The sequence below is a fragment of the Danio rerio genome, chromosome 5 (genome assembly GCF_049306965.1).
Source record: "Danio rerio strain Tuebingen ecotype United States chromosome 5, GRCz12tu, whole genome shotgun sequence".
NCBI lineage: Eukaryota > Metazoa > Chordata > Actinopteri > Cypriniformes > Danionidae > Danio > Danio rerio.
The window spans coordinates 40098546-40110811 of NC_133180.1; the positions used below are offsets into that span (position 1 = coordinate 40098546).

Sequence of the window (12266 nt, forward strand, 5' to 3'; positions counted from 1 at the left end):
CAGCTCAAACTAAAGTAATTATTTGTTGAAAATCCATGTAAAACCATACCACTGTAACATACAATGTATAAATGACCCTCATGTCTCTGTTCTATCATTAATTCAATTAATAGTAATGAGTTGTATCCATCATGCCACACTCAATATAAACATTATCATATTAACCTCCAAAAATCTATTCTCATTCTATCAACATAATTAATTTAGCCTGCAAGTGGGGGTTATCTGAATAATTGACATTAACTCTAAGATATGAAATATTCATATTCTCCCCGCGTGCCTGTAATGTGATTGTGAATAGCAGGTGTCTCCTTCCAAATGAGTTCTGGACCGGGCAGAAGGGGTAGCATGGCTGCGCTACTGTGGGACCTCCAGGGTTGAGCACTGACCTTCATGCGGCGGTCCATCTTCACAGTTGAGTTCTTGCATGGTCTCAGTAACACAGACATGCTGCTCATATTTCTCTGTTTCACGCCAGCTCTTAGACTCAGCAACTCTGAAGGAAGCACCATTAGGTATAATGCTCTTTATCTCTCCCCCTAATTTTGGCAGCCAGTGTCCGATAGATATTAGAGAGGAGCAGGACGGTAGAGGTGGCTGGGGGAGAATAAATCATTTTTTGTTGTTCAGCAGAAGTATTAGAATGGTGGATGAGTATTGTTTGAAAAATGGCTACAAATATATTGGTTATTTTTTTTAGATACTTCAACATGATCTGAGATACAGGGTGTCAGCAGCCATTCAGTGTCCATGTGCCCTACAAAGGGAACTTTTAAATAGCTATTGTTGTTTATTAAATACAACCCCAAATTAGAATAAGTTGGGACAGTATGGAAAACGCAAATAAAAAAGAAAGAAGTAATTTCTAATTTTGCTTTGACTTGTATTCTATTGCAGACAATACAACAAACATTATTTAATAAGTTCCTCATTATTTTTATTTTATTTATTTATTTAATTATTTATAGGTTTTTTGTAAATGCTCAAAATTTTTTCCAAAAATGTTGATTTTTGTAACATATTTTTCAAAATTTGAAATAATAAAGCATTTACCACTTTGTAATGTTGCCATTCCTTTTCACATTGCACATACGAGGCATAGAGAAGTGGACGTCACTTCTGGACACTGTTAACATAGGGCTTCCTTTTGGCACAGTACAGTTTTAACTGACATTTGTGGATGTAACTATATATTGTGGTACTTGACAAAGGTTTGCCAAAATAGTTCTTAGTCCATGTGGTGATATCACTTATAGATAAACATTTTTGATGCAGTGCTACCTGAGGGATCGGAGATCACCGCTGTTCACCTTAGGCTTGCGTCCTTGTCCTTTACGTACTGAAAATCATTGAACATTGCTTTTAACCATTTAAATAATTTTCTCATGTAATTGTTGGGAAACTGGCGATCCTCGGCCCATCTTTGTTCCTAAAGAACTAGACCTTTCTTGGATACTGCTTTTTTCCCCAAATCATTATAACAATCACATGTTGACATCACCTATTTCAAATGACATCATTATTTAACCAGTTTACCTAATTCTAGCCCTAAATTGCTCCTTTTTGGAATGTGTTGCAGGTCTGAATGACAGGATAGGACGAAACATGAAATATTTTGTGTTCACATTGTCTGCAATAAAATAAAAGTCAAAGTAAATTTGGAAATTACTACTGTCTTTTTTATTTGCGTTTTCCATACTGTAACAACCTTTTTTTCATTTTGGGTAGTATAATTGTTCAATTTGTTTTAATAATAATAATAATAATAGTAATAAAAGTAGTAAAGACAAATGTAGTAATTACTTGGTAAAGTATGCATAGGGTCCTCCTTAATATTAAAGATGAATAGGGTTTTCAAATTTTTTTGGTTTTCAAAAGTTATGCAAACCTGCTCTGTTCCTTTCCTTTAAAGAAGTCATATTCAGAAATGTTGAAGCAGCATCCATCAACATTCATTGCAGAAATGGAAATACTATGGAAGTCAATGGTGCAGGTTTCTAATGTTTTTCAAACTATCTTTTTTTGTGCTCAACAATAGAAAAAAATCGAACAGTTCTGAAACAAAGTCAGTAAATAAAGCCAGATCAGTTTTGGGTATAACTTTAAAAGACAAATACGGAAAAAAGCCAAAATGTATTAAATTGACATAAACAGAAAGGGTGCCTAGTAAAACTGCTCTGAGAGAATGGATTTGAAGGATTGAGGGGTCACATGGGGCTTTTTATTAATAAATTGGCAAGGGCCCCAGAAATCTAGGACTGGCACTGGTTTTGAAACCAATAAATGGTGATTTTTGACTTCAGTTAATGTTACAGAGCCACACCATACTATGAGTTAGTCAATAAAATTTTGACTTTCAAAACAACCTAAAAATACAAGACAAAATCATAAATTGTACAGCAGGTCAAAAGAGACTCAATGACACAATTTCCTCAAACACTTTCCTCTTCTATTTCTCCAAATAACAACAGCGGAAACAAAACGAATGCTCTCATTGTTTTGTTGGACATTGTTAGCGAATAATTAATTTGCATTTTGCGCTGTTGCTCCTTTGCCAAAGTCCAAAGCATCTCACGTCCAAAAAGCCAGACACACTGGTGGAAATAATGGCGGATATTTATCTGTGTTTCAGCCGTAGCCAAATCCCAGTTACAACCTGTCAATGGCTTTAAAAAATGCCTCAGGTGGTGAAATGTTTCTCTCAGCCCCACTGAGCTGATGGCATGAATAAAGAGAAGAAGAAAAAAAAATCAAAGAGCAGAATAAGAAATAACAATTACTATCAAATACTTTTTGATTGACTGGATGGAAATGCATTTGTGATATTTCAAATGCAATACAACACATTTCAGGGACTCCCACTCTTCTTTCCACAGTCCATCAGTATGATGCAGTGTTGTTGTAGCTCCATCTGCTAGCGTTAATGCTGTCCATATAACAAGCGCTTGTCAATTTAAGCTGTTTTATTGACTCATCTGTTGAGTTCGGCTTCAAACACAATAATCGTTCTCTCTCTTTTTTCCCATCTTCTGCTCTTTTTTTAATAAATGCATTTTCATGAATATATCTCACCCATGTGGTGGGGTGTTGTTTCTCACAGTTAATCACTGGGCAGATAAATCATGCACATATTTGGTGTCCATCTGCTGGGAAGGTACTGCAGCCTTTCCTCTTTTCCATTCGGCCTGATGGACAATAACACCAGTGGAAGGCAATGAGATTCAGTGCCAGCAGGCTACACCTCTGCACTGGAACATGTTTTCACTGGGCCTGGATGTACTGATGCGGGTGCTGAGGGGGCTGATTGGTGTGACAGAGCAAAATGTTCTTTTATTTGCCTATTTCTGCCCCATTTGTTCACACACTCATTTGTTCATCCTTTTATTTCAAGTTGTTATCTTCCGTCAATAACATTGTAATGCTAATCGCTTCGTTTGCTTCTTATATTTTTAACAAATGTCTAAAGAAGCCCATCAACATGAAGGGAATTTTAAAGTAACATTCTATTTTTTAACTAACTTATTAAAGTATTAGATATAGGTTAATATTAGATATAGGTCGAATGAACTTGCAAAGTTACTTTAGTATAAACAAAAATGTTCACTAGAATTAAAATAATGAGTTTAAAAAAAAGTCAATTTATTGAGAATAGGGAATACCTGGAAGTAACAAAAATACTTGTAGATATAATAAATAATACATTTATTTTTTCTTGTAATATAATAGTATTGCAAATATGCACACACCTGACATATAATGAACAGTATCAGTTATATTTAAAAGTACTGAACTCACATTAGTAATTTGATCTATTCATACTTATCAATAGAGGGCAGCCTTGCACAGAAAGCCCATAACTGAGAGTCAAATAATTAGTAAACATTGCATATGCTGTTGAGTAGGTCCTTATTTTGAAAAATTACTTTGCAACCACTTAAGAGCACATTACATAAAAGTACTTTAGCTTAATTTTGCATTCATAAATGCTTTTTTCACACAATCTTTCACTAGTAAGTATGAGATTTCAGATGCAGCCAAAGACATTCAGTTGTCATTGTAGCTTAATGAAATGCAGATTCAACTGTTTTGACTCATGAAACCTGAAATTTGACTCACATGACTTAAACCAACATAGGCTCATTCTGAAAATGTAGCCCTATATACATTTCTGGAGATTGCGAATTATGTAGCCAGAAGTACGTATGACTGCATTTCATTTTTAAAACGAACGCTATGGGGCGAACGTAGTCCCTTTATGCGCTTACCTCCATATGGACAGCTTACCTGCTGTTTGACCGGTAGCTCGCCATGTACAACAGACTAAAGGAGAAGTTGACCAAAATAATGGGGTTTGAGTCCAGTGAAGAATGGTTTTAGAAAGCGGGTATGACAAAAAAACAAGCCAAAAAATAAAATAAACAAGTAAATAACAGGGTAAGAATGTGGTACAATCTGAAAACGTGGTAAAAATCAGGCGAGGAGTTTTCTTTTTCTGGATTGATTTTTAAAACTGTCCGTTATGTTTAGGGAAGTGGGTGGGTGAGTCAATCGGTGCTTTTAAAAACACTATTGGTTAGGTTTAGGGAAGGAGAATGGTCGGTCAGTCGATTGGTCAGTCAGTTAGTCAGCTCTGGTGGCCTTGTTTTCAGAATGAGCCTAGGTAAACTAAAACAGTACATGTACTACATGTGGCCTTCAAGCCATCTAAGCTTTTTTAAGGACCCTATATATAATGCAATACTAACCAAACACATTGATTTTCCTTATATAAAATAATTCATAATAATATTACTAATGCATTAATCTGTGATAAGAATTAAAATCAGTTTACAGAAGAAAATCTTTTAATGCAGTTTGGAGTAAAAAAAAATCAACTTTGCTACTGTGCAACAAATGGCTTTGATTGTGCATGGTGATTCATTGGGCAAATATATTGTGAACATGAGTAAGTGAAATTTTCATAGTATTCTCTATTATATTTTTCTTATAATGAAACTCATATTGCTTTTAGTTTGACTTGAATAATAAAAAAAATAAATATAAAAACTTCTAAGGTCAATATTATTAGCCATCTTAAATATTTATATACACACACACACACACACACACACACACACACACACACACACACACACACACACACACACACACACACACACAGACACACACACACACACACACACACACACACACACACACACACAATGTTTTCAATGACTTTAATACTTTAACTCCGATAGATTTTTTATGTGCTGCATCGTTACTCGTTACTAGGGGGGTCAATATGATCGATATTGGATCAGTAATAGATCTTACCCGTTTTTACGTTCTGACGTCATTTATCTCCTATGTGTGATGTTGCAATACTATGTCGAAGGAGGCGAGGGCTTGTAAATAACACTTTTACTTTGAAGGACAGCACACGAGCCGCTATTTCACTACTAAGGAAAAATGCTGTAAAAGTCCATCTTTTCCTCTCTCTCTCCCTTTGGACATTTGACGCGCTGGCCTGTTTTTAAGGTAACTTTTCCTCTCCTCTTGGCTGTGAAAGCGATACTTGTGGATCCAGACACGAGCGTATATGAGGTGCGAGTCTTCTCCACTGTTCTCCACTTGTCCACCTGTGATATTCGCGTATTATGCGCATACAGACTAACCTCAGCTTTTCTTTTCGCCATCGGTGAATATCGCTTTCGTTTCTAAAGCCGATCGCAGCCCTTTCTGTTGAGCGTTCTGTTGGGTGTAAAACCTCGCCTGTCAGCGCTCAAAAAGCAAGTGGGATAATATTTACATTAGTTTATTTGCTATAAATGCACATGCTGTCTTCTGTGCATGTATTGGAGTTTTGTTTGATACATTCAGAAAAAATGTTTTCTTTGAGCGGGTCAAATTAAGGGTACAGTTCATATATCTTACTGCTGTATTGAAGAACAAAACTGTATTACAAAAAATATATAAGTATAAATATATTTATAGATTAAAAAAAAAATCTTGTGTTGTGAGGAAAAAAAGCTAATTATGTATGGAAAGCATCATCAATGCACCGAGATATCGAATTGAACCAAATCGATGGCATGATAATTGTAACCGAACCAAACCGTGAGACCAGTGTAGATTCACACCCCTCGTTACAATTATGAGTTTCAATAGCATTTTGAGTGGATTACGGAGTGTTTTTGTGACACACAACTTTGAAAGGTGTGTTAAAGCTGTTATAATCTGTCAGATCTGTGGTTCAAGCGCCAGAGAAAAACGTTATCGTAAGCAATTTTTCTTTTCGTTCTGCTTAATCACAAGCCCCCAAAAAAGATTTTTAAAATAAACAAAACAATATGATATCTTCTCAGAGAGAAGGGTAGGATCGGCATAAGACTAAGAGGTGGGAATTGAACGCCGTGAGCACCGGAGTACATGTCGACGCACTAACACCACTGGTGCTGGCAAAATGCTTTTTTTAATGCCATCCATGCAAGCCCCCCACCCCCCTTTTGCAACCATTATTTTAAAAGAAAGATATTCAAAACAATCATTATTATTCTTCTCTTGTGGCACAGAGCAACTTGTTTAAATGAACTCATTATCATGTGCAGGCACTCACAACGTCATTCCTTTTTAGGCTAAATTTGAGGGAATGCATCAGTGGCTGATTACCGGGGGATCTCTGTTATTCTGTCACGGCCTTTATGACTCACTAAAGAGTGCATCACGTGTTGCATTAGACCGGTTCCTTCAGTGAATGCTTAACGGCTCCTCGCCTTAAAAATCCCAAGCACGCCATCAATTATTTCCCATGCAGACATACTGAAGACATCACTTAGAACAGTGTGAGGGGCCGGAGCTGTCACCGTCATGACAGATGCACTGGAGGCTCAAGGGTCCCTGCTGAACGCACTTTGGACCATTCCAGACATGCCACTTACGTGGGACGGGACAAGAGCAACCGCATGAGGTTGTAACCCATCCTGAAGGGATGCCCCTTCAAGCTTGATGCAGGATGACTACAATGTGAATATTTGATTTCAACAGTGAGAGAAAAGAAGGCTGGAGTGGATATTTTTGCACATCTGTATTTCAGATTCCTGCAGATGTGCATTATGCACACAGAGACTGTCCGTGAGACTCACGGGGGACACATGCCAAGTTCAAAAGAGCATTGGCAGTCAAGCGAAGATCAAAAATAACAGCTGATGACCGATGGCCACTTCTGTGAAATTACATGAGCAAACTTTGTTTTCATAATTACACATGTCTCAAATAAATCTTATTGATCTTGTGTGAAATCTAAAATCTACCAATTCTTAACTGATCGGTACGAAACATTTGCATCAACAGAAATGCACAGATTTCTATTTATCTATTAAACATATAACATAACGTTAAAATCTATTTATTTACATATGTAAATGTATATATACTTTAGACTGAATGATCGCCTTAAAAATCTGCAAATATTCTTATTTGCAAATTAATTGATAATTTAACATTAACCAAATTAAATTGAATATGAATGACACAACTTGAAGAGCATTTTTACATTCAACTGGATGTGTTTTATGAGAGCCCTGTTTTTTAAATATTTAAATTTTATAATAATAATTCCTTAGATTTATAGCACTTTTTTACAGGACACTCAAAGCGCTTTGCACATTTTTGTGGGGTAATCTCCTCATCTAAAACTATAGTTACTTTTTATGATATGTAATGCGATACGTTACTTTTGAGTTACTTTTTATCACCTACCTGAGGCTTGATCTCCTTCAGAACTTGTTTTTTTCTTTCTTTTTTTACACCTACGCCTAAATTTACCTTTAAAAAAAAGACACGTAAACAAATATATTTTAAGATAATGTTATCAAAGAGCTTCTGTAGCAATGTGTTTGCTACTTTTGTACTATTTGTATTAAGTAAAATCACTGTCCATTGAGGAAATTCGCTTTTCCTTTTCTTCAATGCGTTCAAAATAATAAACACATTCTCTCATTGACTGCATCATTCATTGTGACTAATTTTAATTCAGCAATTTATTTTGTAAAAGCTAATTGAACTAAAAAGTAACTCAAATGTTATTACTTTTTAAAAGTAATGCATTGCTTTACTCATTAATATTATTTTGTAGCTCACGTTACTTATAATGCGTTACCCCTAACACTACATATAGTATATGCAATACTTCAACAACTACTACTACTTATAATAATGATACATAAAATAATATAACATTGTATATTAAATAATTATTAATTATTAATAATTATATCGTTTTCAGACTTGACCACAGTTTCAGAACATAAAAATTTTTATATATTTTTCTAATTTAAATAACATTTCCTATTTTTTTTTCTTTAAATATAACTAAGACTCAATGCTGTTTTATGTCCAACATTCTGAATGACTGAAAAAAAAAACCTTGTGTCACTAATTATACAACCGGTAATTTGATGTCCAGTAGTCATTAAAGACTCATTTGGTCTCTAGAAAATTAATAGTGCATTAATCAATATGAACTAATTAGCTGATAACATGTTAATTAAATCTCTTATTTAAAGTTCCGAGGCATGAAATGCTTAGTCTAGCGTTCAAGCCTCAGTCTTCAGGCAGCGGAAAGCTATTCTTGCTGCTCCTTAAGTACAACATGATAGAGAGTGGGAGACTGTTTGAAGTATTTTCTTCCTTTCATTTACTCCCCTAATGTTAACACACTGCTTCTTCCTCTGAAGTGTGTCGCCTAATTTCCTCAGCTCTGATCAATCATGGTGTGTTAGCAAAACAGAGTGGTAATAAATGAAGATTTGATCAGTCCTGCAGATGGGCATTTAAACCACCATATGCTTCCTGCTCCTTTCTGACACAGAGATCTAAACACATAGTGTTGAGCAGGATCAAGAATGGCAGAAAGCCAATACAAACTCATGTCTGGAGTCCCAGATCAGTGAGTTATTTTACCGTGGGCCATTATTGTTCCTTTATGTGAAATCAATAGGCCCCTGTGGAATAAAACGCTTGACCTGAAGATATGCTTTCTTTCTCCCTTTGCTGTTTTAGGTGGAAGAGCTACATAAGCCACAGGCGTTTTGGTAAGTTACAAGTTAATCACTAAAGTCTTTTTCTATTGTTCCCTAAAAATGATATATAAACCAAATAATACAGCTTTCAGTGTATTTCGGTAGCGCAGTGGGTAGCACGTTCGCCTAACAGCAAGAAGGTCGCTGGTTTGAACCTCAGCTGGGTCAATTGGCATTTCTGTGTGGAGTTTGCATGTTCTCGCCGTCTTCGCGTGGGTTTCCTCCAGGTGCTCTTGTTGCCCCCACAAGTCCAAAGATATGTGCTATGCTAAAATTGACTGTATTATTTGTGTGTATGGGTGTTTCCCAGTGATGGGGTGCAGCTGAACGGGTATCCGCTGTGTAAAACATGTGCTGGATAAGTTGGCGGTTCATTTCACTGTGGTGACACCAGATTCCAAGGGACTAAGCCGAAAAAGAAAATTAATCAACATTAAAATGTATGCTGCTTAATAAATATTTTCTGAGAATAAAATATGATAGTTAAAATATATTTTTTACTAGGATTTACATGAAGACACCTACTAAAATATCATTCAGTATAACAATAGTTTGCTTGCTATATATACTGCCAGGCATACTTAGGGGAGCACAAGTAACGTGAGGTTAAATGTAACACAGAGTTTTAAGGTATTTGCTTAAGGCTTTCGAGGGTTTCACCATCAGTCATTTTCCTGCCAATTATTGAAAAAGTTCAGCGAAATTTGGATGAGAAACCATTTTTGCACCATAGAGGTATTTTTCATTATTATCTCTCTCTCCCTCTGTCTCTCTCTCTCTCTCCCTCTCTCTCTCTCTCTCTCTCTCTCTCTCTCTCTCTCTCTCTATATATATATATATATATATAATTTTTTTTCTTAATCTGTGATGTATGCAAGTAAAATCTTATATTGTTGTGATTCCCGTCTTCTAGGCTAAAAGATGGAACCATTTTGAAAAATTCCACAGGAAAACACAACACAGTGGGGATTAGTTGTAACAAGGTGTTACAAAAAAGCCACACACTGTTGGACACCAGTTAAACTACCAAAATATTTTTTTTAATTTTGAGTGTAATGTTGAAAACTTTTTAAATAAAAGTTTTTTTATACAAAATATTTTTAATAGAAAAAAATTTACATTTTATTGCCAATAATGCAAATACATTTATTGTATAATAATGCAAATAAATCTAAAAATGTTTATCCAATAGATAAATAAATAAACATGCTGTGCTTTATAGAATAAAAAGAAATTGAGTTAAGTACTGAGGAAATATTATATTTAAAGTAAACTGAATTTAAATTAATTGTGTGAAATCTGACTTTATAAGCACGTATTACAACTAACCCTCTCTCTGTTACAACTTGGGGTAAATAGTAACATTTTTACTGCTCGCACTTTTGGCAATACTGCACTGAAATCACAGGTCCGGCGATCATACAACCAGTGCTGATTTGTAGGGGAGCCTTGTGTGTTGTTGGTAAAAAAAAAATGGTTTGTCTAACCTTATTACTTTGTTCATTATTTGGCCAAAACCAAAAAGTGTTTTGCTCTTTAATAGAACAACAATCATTTGACAACATTAAAAGACTACTAAACAGTGCATAACTGTCATTTCTGAATTAAGTTTTGTTAACTAAAATGTTCAGGTGCCAGGTAGCTTTTAGTCTACCAATTACAATAATAGAAATTATTTCCTACCCAGGAATAACTCAAACCACTAATTACACAAAAATAATCTTGACAAAAAAATAAATAAATAATAAATTGACAAAACTACACAAACATAAGTATAGTAAAATCTTTTTCAATTTCTTAAAATGAACCAACCGTTTTCTAGTCAATTGTACACTTTAAATAGTTGGTTATTCACTTAATTTTAGAAACAATAAAGTCCACTCATTTACAAACAATCAACAGCAAAACAACCGCCCCTTCAAAAAATAATACAGAATTAGTATTTGGTTAGATTGGTATATGGTAAAATGTGCTTGGAAAAAAAAAATCTAAATATGGACCTGTATAATAATGAAAAACCCATTTCTATATCATTTACATGTTTCCTCCACTTGACAATTCCTCTGAGATATCATCAAGGTCTGTAGCGACAGATCAATACTTTTGATGGAAAGTTATAATCAGCCCTATTAAGTGACAAAGGTTCACTCTGTAACAGCTGGGCTGGCGAGAGACTGGAGCTTGTCTGACTAATGAATCGTGAAACAATCAGGCAGTAGCCATTTGTGTTTAGATCTGTAAATATGGCACGGAACAAGTGCCAGACCATTGCCGGAGCTCCAGCTGGGGCCACAGATGGTCTGGATTCAGAGCAGCGCAGGAGCCGTTAGCTCCTCCGTCCCACACTGCACCTCTGCTGTCGCTGAGTGACAACTTCACTTTCACACTAACTTACCCGCTTGCCCTGCGCTGGACGCCCGGCATTCTTAAAGTGGCTGACAGCTTCTCCCCGAGCTCTGGCATCGGTCAGGGGACGGGAGAAGGAGAAGGTTGTGCTATGACGAAGAGCAATGTGATCTTGCTATTTAAAGACATGATCACCTAATTAACCTTGTAGGGCAATGACTAATTCTGACACCTCACCCACTACAACCGTGGCAAGGTCTGCAATAAATCTCATTAAGTGGCTCTTTTTCAAATACGAACACCCAGGCCGGATGAGCATTTACTTGTGCTTGTATGTTATTCTGGCTATATCCAGAATGGGAATGTGGGGTTACAGTGCAATGCGTTCTAGAAATTTGGGGCCCCTTTGATCTTTTTAGGTGTACTCCATTATACACTAACCGGCCACTTTATTAGGTACACCTTACTAGTACCGGGTTGGACCCCTTTTTGCCTTAATTCTTCGAGGCATAGATTCAACAAGGTACCAAAAATATTAATCAGAGAATTTGGTCTATACTGATATGACAGCATCATGCAGTTGCTGCAGATTTGTTGGCTGCACATCCATGATGCAAACCTCCTGTTCCACCACTTCCCAAAGGTGCTCAAATGGATTGAGATCTGGTGACTGTGGAGGCGATTTGAGTACAGTGAACCCACTGTCATGTTCAAGAAACCAGCCTGAGATGATTCACGCAGCTTCCTGTTCTTAGCTGACACGAGTGGCTAACGGTGTGTTCTTCTGCTGCTGTAGCCCATCTGCCTCAAGGTTGGATGTGTTGTGCGTTCAGAGATGCACTTCTGCATTCCTCGCTT

At 36.1% G+C, this 12266-nt stretch overlaps 1 protein-coding gene across 18 annotated transcripts in view; it reads right to left on the reverse strand.

Moving 5' to 3' along the window:
• paqr3a (progestin and adipoQ receptor family member IIIa) overlaps positions 1-12266 on the reverse strand; it is a 228738-nt gene that overhangs the window by 38891 nt on the left and 177581 nt on the right. Inside the window, exon 1 of one of the 18 annotated variants that reach the window (XM_073950026.1) lies at positions 11458-11564. The exons of the other annotated variants lie outside the window; for them this stretch is intronic. Coding sequence (XP_073806127.1) covers positions 11458-11525 — 68 coding nt within the window. The 5' untranslated portion in view covers positions 11526-11564. Of the gene's footprint in view, positions 1-11457; positions 11565-12266 lie in introns of those variants that run through there. 18 annotated transcript variants of the gene reach the window in all.